The sequence below is a fragment of the Vipera ursinii genome (assembly GCF_947247035.1).
Source record: "Vipera ursinii genome assembly, chromosome: 7".
Classification (NCBI taxonomy): domain Eukaryota; kingdom Metazoa; phylum Chordata; class Lepidosauria; order Squamata; family Viperidae; genus Vipera; species Vipera ursinii.
In genome coordinates, this window is record NC_139521.1 from 53913560 (window position 1) to 53935182 (window position 21623).

Sequence of the window (21623 nt, forward strand, 5' to 3'; positions counted from 1 at the left end):
CGGAGCTTACCGAGGACTTGCGCGCGGCCGAGGCTTCGATGCTTCCAGGATCGCACGCACCTCTCCCAAGCCGCCGCCGTCCGGAGACCTGCCGAAGTTTGGGGAGGTTTGGGGAGGTGCGCGCGCACCTCCCCAAACCTCCCCAAACCTCGGCAGGTCTCCGTTCCTCCTGCCGACCTTTGGGGAGGTTTGGGCGCCTCCCCAAACCTCGGCAGGTCTCCGTTCCTCCGCGCAGACCTGCAGACCTTTGGGGAGGTTTGGGCGCCTCCCCAAACCTCCCCAAACCTCGGCAGGTCTCAGTTCCTCCTGCCGACCTTTGGGGAGGTTTGGGCGCCTCCCCAAACCTCCCCAAACCTCGGCAGGTCTCCGTTCCTCCTGCCGACCTTTGGGGAGGTTTGGGCGCCTCCCCAAACCTCGGCAGGTCTCCGTTCCTCCGTGCAGACCTGCCGACCTTTGGGGAGGTTTGGGCGCCTCCCCAAACCTCCCCAAACCTCGGCAGGTCTCCGTTCCTCCTGCCGACCTTTGGGGAGGTTTGGGCGCCTCCCCAAACCTCCCCAAACCTCGGCAGGTCTCCATTCCTCCTGCCGACCTTTGGGGAGGTTTGGGCGCCTCCCCAAACCTCCCCAAACCTCGGCAGGTCTCCGTTCCTCCTGCCGACCTTTGGGGAGGTTTGGGCGCCTCCCCAAACCTCGGCATGTCTCCGTTCCTCCTGCCGACCTTTGGGGAGGTTTGGGCGCCTCCCCAAACCTCCCCAAACCTCGGCAGGTCTCCGTTCCTCCTGCCGACCTTTGGGGAGGTTTGGGCGCCTCCCCAAACCTCGGCAGGTCTCCGTTCCTCCTGCCGACCTTTCCAAACCTCCCCAAACCTCGGCAGGTCTCCGTTCCTCCTGCCGACCTTTGGGGAGAAGGTCGGCAGGAGGAACGGAGACCTGCCGAGGTTTGGGGAGGTTTGGGGAGGCGCCCAAGCCTCCCCAAAGGTCGGCAGGAGGAACGGAGACCTGCCGAGGTTTGGGGAGGTTTGGGGAGGCGCCCAAACCTCCCCAAAGGTCGGCAGGAGGAACGGAGACCTGCCGAGGTTTGGGGAGGCGCCCAAACCTCCCCAAAGGTCGGCAGGAGGAACGGAGACCTGCCGAGGTTTGGGGAGGTTTGGGGAGGCGCCCAAACCTCCCCAAAGGTCGGCAGGTCTGCGCGGAGGAACGGAGACCTGCCGAGGTTTGGGGAGGCGCCCAAACCTCCCCAAAGGTCGGCAGGAGGAACGGAGACCTGCCGAGGTTTGGGGAGGCGCCCAAACCTCCCCAAAGGTCGGCAGGAGGAACGGAGACCTGCCGAGGTTTGGGGAGGCGCCCAAACCTCCCCAAACGTCGGCAGGTCTGCGCGGAGGAACGGAGACCTGCCGAGGTTTGGGGAGGCGCCCAAACCTCCCCAAACGTCGGCAGGAGGAACGGAGACCTGCCGAGGTTTGGGGAGGTTTGGGGAGGCGCCCAAACCTCCCCAAAGGTCGGCAGGTCTCCGTTCCTCCGCGGCCTGCCTGCCTGCTTTCCGCTGCGGAAAGAAGCAGGCAGGCAAGGCGCGGAGGTCCGGAGACCTGCCGACGTTTGGTGAGGTTTGGGGAGGTGCGCGCGCACCTCCCCAAACCTCCCCAAACTTCGGCAGGTCTCCGGATGGCGGTGGCTTGGGAGAGGTGCGCGCGATCCCGGAAGCACCAAAGCCTCAGCCGCGCACAAGTCCTCGGTAAGTTTTTTTGTTGACTGGAGTATAAGCCGAAGTGGAATTTTTCAGCCCAAAAAGTGGGCTGAAAAATTCGGCTTATACTCAAGTATATACGGTATATAGTAAAACAGTTATGAATGACTTTTTCTGTTCATAAACAATTAAATGATGTATATGACAAAATTTAAAATACCCCCCAGAATAGGTAGTTTTTTATTTACTCAATACATTCCTGATTAAGAGAAGGAAAAATCTCAGTGTTTTTGTTTTTTCAGTAAGAAGACATAGGAAATAAAAAAAAGAAATTTTTTTCCAAAGTTTCAATTGTAGCTTTACTTAATTGCAAAATTGATTGCTTTGTGTAACTTATGCAAATGTATGTACTATGTTGACAGATGATCTTTGGGTTGTTTCCAAGACTTTGACCTTTGAACCCTTGGACACTTTCATTGCATATAGTGTTTTCTTTGGACCATCCTCTAATAATGAAGTGGAGTTGGAACCTCTCAATGGTTATAGCCCATCAAATTGGTGCTCAAATAGTAAGTTTCTGCTCAAGGTTTTTTTCCTGTAAGGTTTTAGAATAGATTATTCAAAATATGACTGCTTAATATGCCATAAAATGGAATTCCAACAGCTTTTACTGGAAAAATTATCACTGAATCAGATCAGCTCTTTAAAAGACAGTGGGAAACCCAGTTCAGGGCATTTGATAAGTAGGAAAATCTAAATAGTCAAAATATTTTACTTATCCATAGGATATTTTGCTGCAACTGAAATATGTTTGCTTGAAATTTGTCTTAATTCATGGTCAGCTTGAGAAAGTTAAATATTTGCACAATTTTGATTAAATCCAAGACATAATATGTACACTTTGAAAGGATTAGTGGGAAAGCAGAGGTAGAGTGCGGGGAATACATTGAACTGAAACACAATTACCTGCTTTTCTTAAAGAAATATGGATGTGGTATGTGAAGAGATGGGGGCGGGAATCTAAACATATCCTTGTTAAGCAGACAAAATTAAATAATCATAATAATAATTTAAAAAAAAAAACTTCAGTTCCAGGGAACACAGGAATGGGAATTTTTTAGAGACATGTCATTTCTGAAAAATGTTGCTTTGAGACCAAGGAAATACAATATTCCCTAACCCACGTGTCTTGATACAAATTAGAATGTATCTCCCCATGCCTATTATTTACCTAAAAAATTATTGTTATAATTGATATTGGGATGTATAGTGTCCTGTCTTTTTGGACTTAACTTAAGATTCAAATGGTTTTTTTTAGTTAAGTTCATCTCTAAATATCTATTTCTTATTATATTTTCTTTCTTAGTGATTGTTCATGCCTTGTTCGTGTGTAATGCTAGCACTGAACTTACAAATTTGAGAAATATACAGGAAAATGTCAGTTTGATCACTTTGCCAATCATGCAGCATCTACTTTCAAAGTAAGTAGTAATACTGTCACTTAAAAACAGAAACAGATTTGTACATTCATTGATACAAATACGTTTGAATTACTTGACTGGAAATATATTTTCATTCTAGTGCTAAGTTCTAAATAGGTTAAATCTTTTCTTTTCTTATATTTTAGGAGTTTCAAAGAATTATTTCCAGAAACCAAAGAAAGGAAACAAAAGTTTAAACCACCAGCACTAAATACAAATGCAATAAAATCTGAAGTGTTCAGCCCAGAAATAGTTATAAATCTTGCCAATAAAATTATTCAAGCTTTTCAGCTAAATAAAGATCAGGCCGCAGCAATGATGCAGATCGGTGCCATGATGACATCTCAAGAAATTAACACAGAAACAGGGAAGCATCCGACTTTTCCAATAACAATAATACATGGTAAATTATTTTACAAGAGCTTCATTTTTTGGCTTCTCCAGTCCTACATTCAGTCCATATTTTAATGAACTATCTTCAATTTTGTCTTCCTTCTCTAAACATTTTTTTCAGGATTTTAATTTAGATTTTTTTTTTACTACTATCAACCATTTATATTCAAACTGTTGAACTATGTACAATACTAGATTTATATTCCACATTGCAGCTTCCCATGTACCCCACCAAATCTACTCTGGAAGGTTAGGATTTTGCCATGAGCATATTTGGGATATGTAGAAGTGTGTAATGAGGAGGAAAGTAGGAATTACTTAGGTTTATTTGGGAGGTTTTATACTGAATAGGTTGGGTTTTTTTGTGCAAACTACTTTAATATCCACTGACATGCAGGTTAAATGGAAAGGTAAATTCTACATATACAGAATTAGGAGAGAATATTACCTGAATCTTCTCACTATTCTAGCAAAAATTCCAGGCTTCATTACAGCCATAAGTCAAAGACTACCTATATTGCAATCAAAGCATTAGTGGGCTTTCCACTCTAATTCCAATATTACATTTCAGCTAATTCGATGCAATCACTGTATGCACAGCTAAGAATGCTTAGTTGACGTTTTCTCATGATGAATGTCTGATTTCTCTAACTTCCTTACTGCTCAGCCCAATTTCAAAGAAAACACCTATTCAAAAGAACAATACATAATATGTTTAATGTTCCTAATTTATTAAACTCAACATGTAGGTGTATTTGGATCTGGAAAAAGCTTATTGCTGGCTATTGTTATTTTATTCCTGGTACAAATATTTGAAATCAATGAAGCAGTTAATGGCAAACAGTCAGTGCCATGGAAAGTATTGGTTTCTTCTTCCACCAATGTTGCTGTAGACAGAATACTGTTGAGGTAAGTAATTTAGAAATCATTTATGCTCAGATTGTTTCCATAAAAGATGTTTTTTTTACAATAATGCTGTATCTGCATATAATTCATCTTGGTGTATTCTTTATTTTTGCGAACTAATCAAATGCAGCTTTTTGTTTTTCTTTTGGATAGGAACCTAAAATGCTATTTTGGTGAACTCTAAAAGCACTTTCTAATCGAACTTTCACACGCATAAATACTAGTTTAATCTAAGATTAGAAAACATTTTAAAACCTTATAGCTGATAAGAATCAAATTAGAAAAAAAATGAAAAGAATGTTACTGAATTTTCTTTGGAAACTTGCAATTCTATGACGACCTATTGAAATTTGAACCAAACTCTGCCCCAAGAGCGTTTTTTCTGAGTCTCCTCTCCTAACTATTTAACCCTGCCACAGAGTGACAAAATGATTAATGTAGCAAGTTTCTACCCAAATTCCTCCAATTCGTAGTCCTTTTGCAGACTAAAAGGAGCATTAATATCCCTTTGTCCCTGGAGCATTCAGTGGAAAGACTCACTACTCAAATGGAGAAAAAGTGTTTAGATACTCGCTTCGCTCTCCTGACACATTTGGTGTCATGGTTAAGGCATCAGGCTGGAAACTGGGAGGCCACAAGTCCTGCCTCAGGCACAAAGCCAGCTGGGAGTCCTGGGCTGGTCATTCTCTCTCAGGAAGGAGGCTATGGTAAACTACTTCCAAAATCTTGCCAAGAAAACAGCAGGGACTAGTTCAGGTAATTGCCAGTAATTAATGCGGACTCAAAGGCGCGCACAAACACACAGAAAAGCCCCACCTCATGAGCCCTTGTAATTTGCTAAGGATATCCCAGTGTGATAGCTTCAGATTTGCACATGAATATTTCAATTTGTAAAGTGATGCGATTTAATGACCGTGACAAAATGTAAATGAAAGTATCAACATTTCTTTTAAGATATTTAAAATAATGAATTATTGCTTATTTCAGCCTACTAGACATTGGATTTGAAGACTTCATTAGAGTGGGAAGCATTAAAAAAATTGCAAAGCCAATACTTCCTTACAGGTAACTTGCTTAAAATCTTTAACCAGGTCCAAGAGTCGCATTTGGATCTACTAGAACAGGGATTCTCAACCCCTGGTCTGTGGACAAGCACTGGACCGCAGTATACCAGATACAAGGCTGCGCAAACAAGCAGAGCCCCATCCGCAGGAACCAGTCCCTAGCGCCCAAAAGGTTGGGAGCCACTGTACTAGGAGCCTTTGATCAAGCAGGTTTGCGTAGAGGTACAAGCATAGACTAGTATTTTCAGAAGAGAACCGTATAAGCAGCTGTCACAGTTGCTTTCAAACTACAGGAAGCTAAGTGGAAATTCAAAATAATTTTAGCAACTTATACAATTAGAATAATTATTTTATTGATTTCACCATAAACATTTTTTTCTAGATTCATTTACCATTACTCCCTATCCTCCAAAGGCAGCATGGGATAAGTGAGCACTGGGCATTCTGACAGTAGTTTTTATTAAAGGATGTAAGCCATTTTAAGTATTAGAAAGTATGGGACATAAATTAGCAAAATAAGCACTTGAAATGGATTCTTAATGAGGTTGAGATGTTGAGTACTTCTATATCACTGTATCGCAGGACATTTTATTTTTCAGAACTTTTTTAAAAAGTCACGTGAATTTTTTGATGGTTTTATTGTTAACTGAATTCTGCTGTTCGATCATTTTAAAATTATTTTTAAAAATTGGTTTTGATTTCTATAAGCTACTCTGGAAGAAACTGGTATAAAATGTTCATTTTAAAACATATGAGGTGCTTAGAATTGTGTTTGAGATAGTCCAATAAATCTAATAAGTAAAAAAAATCTTGCTGGCTACCATCTGTGTAAAATGTTTGAATGCACTCATATATAAACAAGTAAGTTCTAATGTAGGTTACTGCTTATAATTTATGATTTGGATGTAAATATAATTTTTTACACAAGGCTCATTCAGACAGATAATCCCTTCTTTATTCCATAAACAATATGCTAATGGTATCTTGTGACAATGTAACTGGGATCTTCTCTTAGATTTCAGCTTCTACCTAAAGTAGAAGCAGCAGTCTTTTGTGCAGAGGCAACTTTTCATAAATGAACTGTTCCATTCAGTATTATTCCCTACAATTATGCAATATGTTAAAGCTTGCATGCTGACTCAGGATCTCAAAATGAACAGCTGAAAGAATTACTTGCCTTGATGAAGGAGGATTTAAGCCCAGTGGAAAAAATGTATGTGAAGAAGACTATTGAACAACATAAACTGGGCACCAATAAAGCTTCCCTGAAAAAGGTAATGATGAAGTGTATTTGCATGTGCCAATAGGTAGCATAGATTTTTTGTTGTTATGGTTAGATGCTCTGGTTAAGTAATAGAATGTGGCAGACAAAACTAATTTAAAAAATCAATAGAAAAGTCATCTAGCCTAAAGCCAATGGAACAGTAAGAATACAATTAAATCTTATTTTAAAAGACATGCTGGAACTGTAAATTCCTGAGCAAAAAAGCATATATTCAGTTATTAAGAAAGTGAGGGAGCTGTTAGCATTTCCTTTGTGGACTCTTGCCCCAGTTATGCATTGATAGTGAAATGGAATATAATTATGGAGAAATCCTTCATTAGTAAATTTGTGGCGTAAACATCATTAGCAAACGCTTCTAGCAATATTAATGTGGAATTATAGACTCAGTAGTTCCAACTCAATGGTACTACAAATAAATAATTTGGAGAGGTATCATGATGAGCCTCTTTGGGAATTATGAAAATTACAGACAAAAAATAGAATTATTTGAATATAATATGCTTTATTATATTTTATTATATGCATTATAATTTTTTTATTATTTTATTATGACAAGCAAATTTTCCCTCTGCCAGTATTAATAAAAAGCTGCTCTGGAAGTTAAGTACATATAATGCTGTCTTATTTCAATTATATTATTAAGTAAAATAATGTTCATTTTCTAGTAAACAGTTTTTCTTAACACATATACTTCTTGATTTAAGGCCACAATTCACCTTACTAAGCTATCTGGTTGTTAAGTGAGTCATGCCCAATTTTTGCAACTTTTTTGTCACAGTTATTAAGTGAGTCACATAGTGAATAAGCAAATCTGGCTTGCCCCATTGATTTTGCTTGTTGGCAGTTGACTAGGGAGGTTCCAAATGGGGATCACATAACACCGGGATACTGCAACCATCATAAATACATGCTAGTTGTCAAACACACAAATCATACATAACCACGGGGATACTGTGATGGTCATAAATGCAAATTCTAATAAATCACTTTTTTTTTTCAACACTGTCATAACTTAAAATAGTCACTAAACGAATGGTTGGAAGTCGAGGATCATCTGTGATGAATTTGGAAACTGCATTTAGTGTTCTTTTTTTTAATGTGAAGCAAATTACTGTAAAAGTAAATGTTTAAGAAATACAGTAACTTTTCAGGTTAACAGACTAATGAGGCAAGGGTGTCCACTAAAACTGAATGTCTTTTAATTCAGAGTTCCCCAACCTTTCTGGTTTTCAGACTGGCCGGGGGGTGGGGGGAGAGAGGATGGTTCTGCGTGAGCAGTGGGCAAGCGTGTGCGTGTGCTCACCTGCTGCTCACACAAGTGGGGATACACACATGCTCGCCCACCACTTCCACGGCCTGGTTTCGAATAGCTCAAGGCCCGGTAGTGGGCAACAGTCTGGGAGTTGGATGTTGGGGAGGGGGCTCCTCGGGTATTCTTTTTATAGTCAAAAACAGCTCAGTGTTATAGCCTCTAATTTACACATGAACATGTTAGTTTGTAAAGTCATATAGTATAATGACTATGTCAATTTAAAAATAAAGGGATCAACATTTATTTAAAAATATTTCAAATACATTTGCAATGAGTTTGTCAAATGACAAATTCTTTGTGTAGTTATTATTGCCTGAAATCTGAACAAACTCATATCCAGCAGAATGACTGAACTACTCTCCCATAAGTTGAGCATTTATTATAACTATGAAAGAGACTGGGCTATAAATAATCACTTGTCAAGACATTCACCTGACACACTCACACCTGAAAAGCCCTTATAAATAAAAGAGCACTAACACTGAGGTCCCTTAAACGCTGCTGAAGGTATTACCCAGTCTGGTAACAAAATGTTTGGAAACCAACCTTCCCCCTTATAATCAATTGTTTTTATTGAAATCAGTTAGCAAACATGGCATCACATGAATAATCTGAAATGAAGTGACTTGCATTTTTAATCTTTGCATGTTTTATTATTTTTTCAAAGCAAACTTCAGGCATAGGGGTAATAGAACCAACATCATGGAGTCATATTTGCTCATTGGGTTTCATTATAAATTTGATATTTTTTTTATTGGCAGTACCATTTTTGAATATAAATGCATTGAAATACCAAATAAATAAATTGAATTTTGATTGTACAATTTGTGGTTCCTTATTTATATGGGTATACAGATTGCTTTATTTTTCCTCTGTTGATACAGGTGAAGGTAGTGGGATCTACTTGTGCTGCCTGCTCATTTCCATGCATGAAAAGTCTTAAGTTTCCTATAGTGATTCTAGATGAGTGTAGTCAAATGACAGAACCATCTTCTCTGTTCCCTATTGCAAGGTATGGCATCATTTTACTTTATTAGACTCCTTGACTTTTAACCAGTCATTTAACCATCATTCAAACTTACAGCCGACTTCCCCAGGACTACATATAATCCAGATTCAACATTTCAATGGACAGCAACCCCCCATGGTCACATGATCATATTTTGGGCACTCAGCAACCACTCTGAATTTAGGGCTGTTTGCTGTATCCTATGGTCACATGACCACAAAGTATAATTGTTCTGCAGGAACCTAGCAAAATCCAGACAATGGATTCCCTTAAGAACCTTCACCTTCACTTAATGACTTCCATATTTGCTTAACAACCATGGTGATTCACTTAATGACTGTAGAAAAGGTCTCAAAATTGGGTGCGGTCCCATAATGATAACAATCAGCATGATTTAGGGATGTAATTGCAGGCTTAGTTATGGTCAGAAGTGGAGGACTACCAGTAATTAAATTCAGTGTACTGATTGTTTTAGCTTATGATGTATGTAAGTTGCTTTAAGATGTAAGCAAGAAAATATTTTATAACCAACTAATATAACTTATTATTGCAACAACTCAATGACCACTTTGTAACTAAATTCTCAAAATGGAGTGTGAAATTGTGATGGCTTAGCTGACAGCAAGAATAGCTTTTAAATGCAATATATTATTTAGAAAACTAAAGCTGAAATAGCGAAAGAAATCTTCCAAGTATGGTGAATACAGCCAATATAGGTGAAGGTGAGAAACTCTTATAATTTCAGAATTGGGTCTCAGCAAGATATTATTTATCTTCAAGAAACTGGAAGCATTTTTTTCAAAGATTCTTGTTGAATCAGTTTGCTTTTAGCTGCTAGGTCAGGCAAATCCAGAAATACCTGATTAAGGTAGATTAGCCCTTTATCCATCCCAAAGTTCAGTATGTAGTTGTTAAAAGTGTAAAACACTTTACATTGGGTCAGTTTCAAGAAACAATTTTTTTTTTCTACAACTTAATTTTATCCTAAGAGAGAATAAATACTGGCCAGGCATTAGAGCTAAGTTCGTAATGAAAGCCAATTTAAAGAGGGAAATGCTATAAACAATACAAAAGTTACAGTATGTATTTGCTTTGCCAGGTTTATTGAGAACAAGTAATCAATTAGTAATGTTTATTCATTCTGTTGAAAGACAAGTAATATTTTAATATATTTGTATTTGGGCTTCTGTATTAACAGTTTCATAACATGCTCCAAGTTTTCTTGAACTTTGTGATGTGAAAGAAATTTAAAGATAATTGTTTTTAGCACAGAAGTGTGAAGCGTAATACAAGTTTAAGCTGTATGAACAGATATAAAGACATAATTTCAGCTCTGCGTTATCATTTACAGTTTACTAGGAAGCTGGTCAGGCAGCTAGAACTATCTGTCTATTTTGTCTTTAGACTTTTTTCGTCCAATGCTATGCTTTATTTATATGATATACGATTGCCTTTTACTGAAAGAAAGTTTTCCATTTTTTAAATATAATACGTGGTGTCCAAAAATATATTTCCATTTATAGTTTTGAATGTGAAAAGCTGATTCTTGTTGGAGATCCTAAACAGCTGCCACCTACCATTCAAGGTTCTGAAAGTGCACATGACAGCAGTTTGGAACAAACTCTCTTTGATCGACTCTGTTTGATGGTGTGTGCTTCTAATATCTAGAGACATAGACCTGATTATTTAATTTTACAAATATTTAGAGCCTAGAAAGTGAGTCAAAATCTTATCCAACAAAATGTGGCTTTCTTAATGTTATATGTTCTGTTTTTTATGAAAATATTTAGTACATACTGAGTACATATTTCAGTATGGAATACGTGTGAGTGACAGATCAGATGTCCATCGTGAACAGGCATTCACAAGGAAGATTATCATAAGGACTGGATAACTATCTTCTCTAAAAGTTCTTTCACGAAGAATTAGTGACACAGTTAAAATAAATGCTCCAATTAGAATGTTTCTAAAAATCACGGAATATATCATATTTTGAAGATTTCTGAATCAGGCAAGATCAATTTCAGTATCTGCGTTGAATAAAAAATGCCAGTGTACCATTTTCACAAATACTTGTGCTTCTTTAATTTTTGAAAATGTTTTTATCAAATAACTTTCCTTTTTTAGATCTTTAATGTAAGATATACTGTAGACTTGGCGTATTTGGTCACATTTGTAGATAAGATGAAACTATTATGTTTCTTTTCTCAAAGAGTGGGTTTTGCAATTTCTTTATTAAAATAGAAAAAAATACAAATACATTCTAAATGTTGCTAATTAATAATCTGACAAGATAGTTGCTTCAAGGAAAATATTCACAAATTATAAATAAAAAGATAGTATGTAAATATATTTAGAAAAAACAAAGTTATGTGACCAAATTATCTTGCTTCTTTGTTGAAAAAAAGACCAGTTTAAAAACATCATAAAGAACAACAATCTACATTTCAGGTTTGCAGGTAGATTTAGCATTCTAAGTGCATAAAACAATTATCTCAATTCTCCATAGCTATGGGTAAAAGGTTTATAATTCTTTGTATACTGAAACATGTTATAAACCAGAAGATAAGTATATTTTTCACCAGTATCAGTTATATAGAGTTAGACTAATAATCTTATTTATTTCATACACAGTATGATGATATCATGACAGCCCCAAAACTATAAATTAATATTCCAGTTCGTGACAGCAAGGATTTTATAACAAATTTACATATTTTCTGAAATAATCAGCGTAAAATAAAAATACTGTTTCTTACGACCACTTCTGTGGATTCTTTTCTGTAATGACACAATTGTCTGAAATCTGTCTGATAAAATTCCTAAGCATTTTGAATGATTGGATTTACATTTTTTTTAAATTACATTACTTGTACCATAGCACATATTACAACAAAAAGCCTGGCATAAAAAGAAATCTCAATATTGTATTATTATACAATAAGAGATTATAATAATAATAATAATAATAATAAACCTTTATTGTCAAAGTACAACATGTGTACATTGAGATTAGCTGAGCCTCCCCCCCGTGCTCTCTCCCCCCCAACACACAGTGACAACAAACCCTCCATCCTACCACACCATGTGAACCAACTACACCACACACTGACCTCCCAAGTCAATTCTGCATAAGATTATGTCTCATTTAAAAGCCTAATAGCCCACGGATAAAAGCTGTTTTTCAGCCTGTTGGTACGGCTGGCTATACTCCTATATCTCCTACCGGATGGTAGGAGAGTAAAGAGATACCGTCCAGGGTGTGAGTCATCCCTGAGAATCTTCCTCACTCTTCCAAGGCAACGAGCCCTGGCGATGTCATCCAGTGGTGTCAGGGAACAGCCCACAATGTCAGGCAGAAGGCATAATCTTTTATTGCATTATTATACAATATGTCGTTCTTCAAGTTGCAACATAGATTTATTCAAGCCTATACACAAAACTGGTCAACTAACAGCACTAATTTGTGCTAGATAAGGGTCAAAAGAATTCAAGGGAGGGAGCAATGCAAGGACTCTATAAAGTGGTGATGTGTTTAACTCCAGCCCCTCCTAGCTCTCCTGCTGTTTTCCTACATTATATAATTTGTAACATTAGTTATTTAACGGTGCTTTCAGTTATTTTTCAGTTATTTTTCTCTTTTTCTACTTGCTATAATCACAGGGATATGCACCTATATTACTTAGAATACAGTATCGTTGTCACCCTGTTATTGCTGCTATAACCAATGAGCTATTTTATGAAGGAATTATGTTGAATGGAATTTCTGAAACAGATCGAAGTCCTCTCTTGGACTGGCTACCAACTCTGTGCTTTTATAATGTTAATGGATCAGAACAAGTAAGTATTGCATTAATTGATGATAATTCCATTTCATACATTCAAGGCTAAAATAGTTAATTCATGCAAATGAACTTCCTTGAGCGTTGTACTTCTCTCAGTCTCATTTGATGGAGCACTCCAGTGGCAGCCATATGATAAATGTAATTTGAGAAACCGTCTTAAATTAATAGTACTACATTTCATTATTCTACCAAACCAATTAATTATCATATCGCTGACTTTTTTCATTATATAACTCAAAATCTGTTTTTTAGATTGAGGCAGACAACAGTTTCTACAATATGGCAGAATCATTTTTCATTGTCAAATTAATACAATCTCTGATTGCCAGCGGAGTAGATGGATCTATGATTGGGGTAATAACTCTCTACAAATCCCAAATGAGCAAGGTATGTTTTAGTCACCAAAACAATTCCAATGCAGTATTTTATTTTATTTTTGATATCATCATTTTGATCTTGTTCAAACAAAGACCCTCAGCTTCATTATGCTTTAAACTAATTAGGAATTTATCAGAGATGATTCTGTTTAAAAAGCACTATAAATTAAAAACCAAAAGTTTACAGTTCAGTAATGGGATGGCTTGCTTCAATTTTGAATATACTGTTTCTCGCATTACCATAAAAAATTTCCATTGATATTGTGTTTTATGAATCCTTCTTTTTTATTCAACCTGCTCCAATGGTAGATAATTTAGGAACATATATCATTACCCATAATTTTATTTTATTCAATCTTTTACAAAGCTGTGGAGTGTCAGGGACTTCGTCTGTTTCTATTTGCAGATCCATAACTTGTTTGGTGCTATACACATGGATGCAGCCCAAATAAAGACTGTCCAGGTGTCTACAGTAGATGCTTTTCAGGGAGCAGAGAAAGAAATAATTGTTTTATCTTGTGTGAGGACAAGACAAGTTGGCTTCATAGATTCAGAAAAGAGAGTGAATGTGGCTCTGACTAGAGGAAAGAGACATTTATTGATAGTAGGAAATCTAAACTGTTTAAGAAAGAACAAGTTATGGGGAAGTATTATTCAGCATTGCACAGGTAAAGTAAGATATTTTAAAATATAAATCACTCACTTATTCATTCATTATACTTATAAATGCAAGAAAGGTGGGGAGGGAAACACCCCAATATTACATTTGCAATAGTAATTTGTTGGCATAGTCTAATGAGAGAATGGCTGAGCTAAAATCTCCTTCAAGTTTTTATATCCACCAGAGATTTCACCCAAGCTCTCTCTGCTCAAGGTGACACCTTTACAACAGCGGTCTCCAACCTTTCTGGCTTGGTGGACTGGCGGAGGGGATGAGATGGTTCTGTGTGACCAGCAGGCGTGCATGCAACTCCATTTGTGCGATCAGTGGGCACACGCGCCCATTGCTTGCACAAATGGAGCTATGCATGTGCACAGTCGCCCACCACTTGCACAGCCCGGGGGTTGGGGGCCTCTGCTTTACAACTTTAAATTATCTCTCTTTAAAGTCATACTATATCAAGCAGAATTATCATATGGTTCCTTGTAGATAGGTCAATGTGTTTAAAGTTTAATTATATATAATATATACGGTAAATAAACTATTCTGCTATTTATAGGGAGAAAAAATGGATTACAACATGCTAACCAATGTGAGCAGCAACTGAATGATATTGTTAAATCTTACTTCAAGAGAAAGATGGAAGAAGAAGCCATCACAAAAAATAAAAAATCTAAAAATGAATCACTTTCTCAAAAAACAAACGCATAAATATACTGGATTATATCAATGATTTCATCTTGAAAATCAAAATTAAATTACAGTTTTGGTATTTTTAAGTGCCACCAGTAATACTGTTACATGAATTAAAGGGTTGTTTTTTTAAGTTTAAATATAATAAATAACTTTATAACAATTAATTTCTAATGAAAGCTAACTTACTAGAAACTCTGTACATTTCATGACAACAAACGTTTTCCTCATATATAGCTGTTTTAATTCTTGAACTGCTCTATAAATACCATGGCATTAAATAAACTTGTATTTAAAATATTTCTCATGGATTTTTGAATAGGATACAAATGTATTCATAAATAATGGATTGCAATTTTTGCTATTACAATAAATACCTACTTTCTGCAATCAGTTGTGTGACATCATTGTGAAGAAAAGCCGTACTTGGCTTTTTTTTCTCTCTTACAATTATATCATCACTGTGCCAGAAGTGACTCTTTAATCTATCCATTCTAGCTCCCTATTTCAAGCAGGAATTCAAACTAAGCTTCTCTTACAAATAGCTGTAGCTAAATTAGAATGCATGCAAAGGATGGGTATTATATCTACCTAATTCTACAGGTAATTGGTTTCACCATTAAACCTCATTTTCTTTTAGTAAATATTTTCACTAATCTGTCTTCTTGGAACCTAAATTCGCTATTTCATGGCTTCACCTTTTATATAGTACCCTGTCATATATTTCGGTGCCATCCTATCTCTTCTTCTTTTCTTTTCTGAACGCTTAATATAATATGTCCTTTACATTTCTATACTTCTGACTTAATTTATAAAGTGTTACTATTATAAATAAACTATAATTTATTAAGCTTCTCTAATTGTTTTGAAACATTTTTTTTAAAAAAATACTAAATATATCACAGCATATATTTTTGAATACCATTGTTCGCTTTGATCCTGCAATATCCTGAAATATTTACTTTATCAAACCTGTCATCTTTGGGATTTTAGGAGGCAATAAAATTAAAGTGTTATTTTAATAAGGATTCTGAAATTTATTAATATCAATATTAACCTATCTCACGCTCCTAAGAAATCATGATATTATACAACCCCCATGACTTTGTAATAACATTTTTTGATAATAATGGTACATAAAATACAGTTTTATTCATTTTACAAAAACTAGCAGCACAGAAGCTGTAGTTGCATGATCAGTTGAACATATATTCTCATTTTTTGTTTGTTCGAATTATAATTTAGAAACTGAATATCAAGATGTGTTGAAGTTAAAAGTCCCATCACATTAAGTACACATTTCAAAGCATCTAATGTATATGTGATAAGATGTATCAGCTTTACTTTAGATAGAAAAGTAATTTTAATTAATGGTTTTGAATAGAAAGAATTTAATTTTTTAAAAGAAATTAACCCTCCATTGTTTAGTCAGATATTACTGCTACTATATATCACAATGCTATTCCAGTTACTGTATGGAAAATAGTTAGGAATTTAAAATATTGCATTTTAGAAATATAAATTTTGTTTTTTGCAGTTAAGATTCTAGCTAAAATTTAAAAAAACTGTCCGTTAGGTGGTGCCAGTGTTCTCTCTGCTTTTCATTTCACAGCATGAAGATAGCAAGCAAAGGTCAGCTATTTTTTTCTTTGAAATAATGACAATTTGCATAATCTCACATGAATTAAGATAATTATTCAAATGTGATGCAAAACTCTTACCAACAGACTTTGAAGTTCTCTTCAGCCAAACGGAAAATTGCACTCTAAACTTTGAAGACTATCTACATTTCAAAAGTGAAAGCAAGTTTCAACTATCATATTTTGGTTATTTCTGAGAAGGTTTTCTTTTAGCTCAAGCTGTCACTAAACCCATGAATACACAAAGTGTGGAAGAAATAGTCAAGCGCTGAATAGCATCTTTTAAATTACTGGCGACACCCCTGTTCCAGCTCCCTAAAATCTCAATCAACAATCCATTAGAACGCAACAGGAGTAAAACTAAATCCTCGTTTAAGTGTATTTATCCGATCTCTTTTCTCTCTTTCAAATGCTAAATCCATTTCAGCATATGCCCCTTCTTTCTCTCGCCTTTCTCTAAAGGCTGGCAGCCTATACTTCTCTTGTAAATATGAAAGATGCTAATCATATGACATATCACGTCTCAGTCGGAGCTTGGAATAAAGCCTTGAGATTTGGGATCATTGCCTCCAGACAACAGCTTCATCAGCCGGAAAGTTGGGGTTTTTTTCTCCTTTCCTTCAACTCTCAATCCCTTCTTTGTCTAAGAAAAAAACGCAGCCAACTCAAGCTACCCTGGCCATATGGTTCACTCTGTATTTTCTTGATTTGAATTCTGAATTGTTTCTGTGACTCGCTAAGAGATTTTTTTCCCCCACTGAAAGTGCATATAAAGACATAGTCCTGCTATTTTATGTTAGGATGCCTTTCAATGCTACTGCTGCATGAACTTCCTATGTTGATTAAAATCAATGCACTCTTCATTGATTTTATTTAAACTACTTCCTACTCCTGAATGAATTCCCTCCTCTTAAGCATTCTTGGAAATAGAATCCCTTGACTTCCAACATTTGGAAATTGAATAAATAAATAACAAAATAAAAGTTAATTTTGTACTGTACTTTGAAGCACAGAATTTATTTTAATAGGGATATGTCAGATTTCTTTTTCCCCATTTTTTTTTACAGATATGTGTTTGTCTATATTTTCTCCTGCCCCCTCCTTCCTCAAGACCCTTTCAACGAATCATTAAATTCTACAGAGGTGGTCAAGCCAGGCTTGCTTTTCATGCATTTGGGAAAAGAAAGGAGTTCTTGAAGTTTAGAAGATACCCAAGGAAAACTCCTTGAATGACATCAAAAGAATGGGTTTCCATAGCTGTTGAAGCACGAGAGCCATGTAAGCTGCACAAAGGCAGGTTGGGGCAGTGGGACTGTCCCGCTGCTCTATCCCAGCACAATTGGGTCACTGAAATAGGGAATTAATTACCATTGGAGAGTGGGCAACCCATTCACCACTGCCTGAGTTTTATTAAACGCCAATATAAATAACAAAACAACTCTTGTGGCTGCACTATTCCGACACGCCAAAGGAAGGATTAGCTTGGGGATTAACATCTTAAAGTCTATGAGACTTTCTGACTCAAGGCTCAGAGCTGGTAATCGTATTTGTCTCCTGGTTCAGCGATTAGTGCTCCCTTACTCCAACCTTCGCATGCTACCCAGTATCCCTTTTTGCAGGCTTCTCTTTTGGGGTATCCATTCCATCTCTGCTCACAATCGGCTGTTCTTTTAGCCAGGGACAGTGGGGGGAGAAAAGAAAGAATTGCATCTCAACCATGCAATCTTCAAGTTTCTGGAAAAATGGAGGAAAAGAGCTTATAGGCTCCTGAGGCTGGGGTGGAGAGAGTCCACCGCCCTAAAAGAAGGAGGGAGGGAGGGAGGGAGGAACAGCCTGAAGTTTAAAAATCACTGTTGAAGCCTGCACCTGCCATGCAAATGGGGCAGACAAAACAATCAGAGGACCATCACAAAGAGCGAGAGTTGGAGAGAAAGAATAATTGCAAGCAAGGGATGCCTCCAGGCTACATGGGTATAGGCATCTTCTGATGAGACCCCTAAAGGGCACCCATCTGTCAAACCAAAGGAAGTACAGGGAAATTGTTGTGCCCTTTGGAGCTTTATTTAAACAAGATCAATTTCTTCACCCAGTGTTCTTGCACTACTTTCTTCAGAGTTTCTGAGTGCCAAGTCTTAACAATAACAATAAATAATATACCATTACAAACTCAAGTTTACAATTAAAGTGATATCCAAGAAAAGTTATGGTGGAAGGTATCTTATAAAACCTTTATGGATACTTCTTTCTGGTCTATTTGACAAAGAGTAACAGGATGAAGAAGGCGGGGAGAGACTGATCATTCTGATCATTAAAAATCCTACACTAAGCTTTCATTCCATCAGGTACAATGCCACGTAAGATAGAATCACTTGATGGAATGAAAACAGCAAAAGCATATCTGTACAGTTTTTGTGACAGTAATTCACACTTCTGAATCATTTTTATTAGCACCAAGGAAATTAACCTTATACTGCATTTCATTTGAAGAAAGATATTTTTCCTCTATGTATTTTTTTAGGTATTATCCCCATGGAGTATGATGTTCTTACAAGTATGTAGTTAGGGATTGCTCAAGGGATAGTGTGGACATCTTAGTTTTCATTGTATAGTACTCTCTTCAGTGACTTGCAGTTATGCTAACTCCCCACATTTCAACCCCATTCAAAGGAAAAACTCAGAGGGAACTGCCATGGGCTCTTTTACATGGCAGTTCAATTTTCTGCAGGGCAGTTCATGAATCAGAACTTTGTGAAATTTTATCTTCCACTGGAGAAGTTTAACTATTTTAAATTAATTCCAGAACAGGTTGGAATTCATACCATAAACCACAAATCTAAGAAACTACATCATGGTATAACATGACCTGTGAATAATCAACTATGCAGTTTAGGCACCCTAAGTAAAATTTAATTTATTTGCTTGGCAAATAGGGGTTAAATAGGAATCTGTCAGAGATTGCTAGTTGTGACAAACGCTTTGGAGAGTGGAGTAGACCAGAACGCAGATGCTACACTGAAAACTACAAAGAGTAAAGAGTTAATTGTTTATTTTTCTGAACTTGAGGGCTAAGCAAGATTGAGAAATGGAAAAATCACTTAGGGGGGGAAAAAATAAACTACTGCAATATTATTGGCTCAGGAAACTGCAGTGACTAGTCCATGGATTTACCAAATCTCAAGTCTGACCCGAATGCATCTTTAGGTGTGTGGAGATCAGTTAGCTAATTCTGGGATTACACGTTTAACCTGCTGGCGGGCTTGGGTGACCCTGAGTTCGTACATCGCATTATTGTAAACCAAAATATCATTAGACCGGATGCTTACTTAGCACGTGATCCCTATTGTTTGCGTCCACGCTTAGTGACCTAGCGCAAGGCGTGGATGGAGTCTCAGGTCGTTCAACAGACGATCGCCTCTTCCTCGCCCAGGCCAGTCCCGCTGTGTAAATGGGGAGGGGGAGAGAGAGGGAGGGAAGACGGGCGCCGTTGCGCCTTCCGACGAGATAAGCCCTCGCCCTGACCCCAGGACTTAACCTGAGCGTCCCACCGCGCAGCAAGCTTTCTCCCCGCCACGCCCCTTGCTGGAAACCTGCCGGCTGGCGCGTCTTGGGCGGTCGGCTTGAGCCAGCTCAGTCGCCTTCCCTTGGGCTCGGTTTCCCCTGCAACTTTTGGCCTCCGAGAGGTCGCCCCAGCGTTCAGGCGTCTTAAGCATCACAAAGGCTTCTCGCCAAGTCCCCCGGCCGATCCTGCCCGCTCCCTGCCCTTTCCCTTAAGTTACGGACGTTTTCCTCGTTTCTTGATCCGCGCCTGCTTTGGCCTTTCATTGTTCTCCTAAAGCTGCGCGAAAAAGAGCTGCGGTTGAACAGTTTGACCCTTGTTGGACCGATCGGATCCCGGGCCGGACAAGGATCTCCGGCCTTCTGCCCCCACCCAAGCGGTGCCACCCCTTCGCATAACAGTTCAGCCTCATTTCCTCGGCACGCACTTAGCGGACCACACAAGCGCTCTCAGTGCCCGCCGTCCCGGTTTGTCGTCACTCCCGCTGGGCTTCAAAATGAGAAGGGACGCAAAATTAAGGTATTTCCCCTCCCCTCCATTTTCCTGATCAGAATGGTGGACAAATTGGGTGAGGCGCATGAACAGTTCCTGGGAATAAGAAAAGTAAACTTCATTGTTGCTTAGTGCCTAAAAATTCAGATCTACAGGGGTTCCCAAGGAAAGAGGATGTAACTTACATTCATTCATTCTTTCATTCATAACTCTTTTTTGCCGCCCATCTATCAAATGACTCTGGAAGGCTTACAACATAAAAATACTACTGAAAAACATTAAAATCATCCGTTGTAGAAAACAGCAGATAAAAACATTAAAGAGATAAAATGACGACACAAGGTGGCAAAAAAGGGAGCTGAACACATGGGAGAGGGTGTTGAATTTTAATTAGCCAAATACCTCTGTTATGAAGCTCCCACCTTGGTTCCCCCAAGCCATCTGGCAGAGCCAGGTCTTAAAGCTCTTACAGGAGGATCAGAGCCAGTCTCACCTTAGGGAGTAACATGTTCCAGAGGACAGGAGCCACAGCAAAGAAGGCTTTTCTCCTGGATCCCAACTGGCTGACAGGATCCACAGTACGCCTCCTTCTGCTGGCACGGGTGAGGCAGGCCAGTCCCCATCAGGGTGAGACAGTTCTTCAAATAGACTGGACCCATGCCATGCAAGGCTTTAAAGGTGATGACCAGCACCTTGAATTGCACCTGGAAGTAGACCCGCAACTGATTCAATGGTGTAACATGGGCCTCTCTAAGGGCCCTAAGAACTGCTCATGCTGCCACACTTTTGTGCCAGCTATAGCTTCCAAATTTTATTTTTATTTTTATTTTTTATTTTAATTCCATTTATATCCCGCCCTTCTACGAAGACTCAGGGCGGCTTACAAGCTTAGCTTTTGTAGTTCCATGTACAAGGTGTTACAGTAGTCCAGATGTGAGATAATTCGGTCTTGAGTGACTGAGCACAGGGACTCCTGATCCAGGAAAGGCCGCAACTGGCACACAAAATGAAGTTGTGCAAAGGCTCTCCTAACTGCAACTGCCACCTACTTTTCGAACAGGAGTTGTGAGTCCATGAGAACCCCAAGTTGCGGACTGGCTTTGTATGGGTTAGTGCCACTCCATCCAGGACTAAAAATGTTAAAGTCCCAGATCTTGAAGCTCCATGCACCCAAAGCCACTCAGTCTTGCCAGGTTCAGCCAAAGTCTGTTTCCCCCTTCCAGGCCC

The 21623-nt window shown here is 38.4% G+C and overlaps 1 protein-coding gene across 1 annotated transcript in view; it reads left to right on the plus strand.

The window, feature by feature from the left end:
- The window catches only part of ZGRF1 (zinc finger GRF-type containing 1), a 36980-nt gene extending 21456 nt beyond the window's left edge, over nt 1-15524 (plus strand). Inside the window, exons 15-26 of the mRNA XM_083367963.1 lie at nt 2105-2251; nt 3049-3163; nt 3310-3566; nt 4306-4465; nt 5450-5527; nt 6653-6800; nt 9008-9135; nt 10656-10779; nt 12796-12972; nt 13230-13364; nt 13761-14022; nt 14575-15524. Of these exons, the coding sequence (XP_083224089.1) occupies nt 2105-2251; nt 3049-3163; nt 3310-3566; nt 4306-4465; nt 5450-5527; nt 6653-6800; nt 9008-9135; nt 10656-10779; nt 12796-12972; nt 13230-13364; nt 13761-14022; nt 14575-14726 (1883 nt within the window). The 3' untranslated portion in view covers nt 14727-15524. The remainder of the gene's footprint in view (nt 1-2104; nt 2252-3048; nt 3164-3309; nt 3567-4305; nt 4466-5449; nt 5528-6652; nt 6801-9007; nt 9136-10655; nt 10780-12795; nt 12973-13229; nt 13365-13760; nt 14023-14574) is intronic.
- Nucleotides 15525-21623: the final 6099 nt, after the last annotated feature.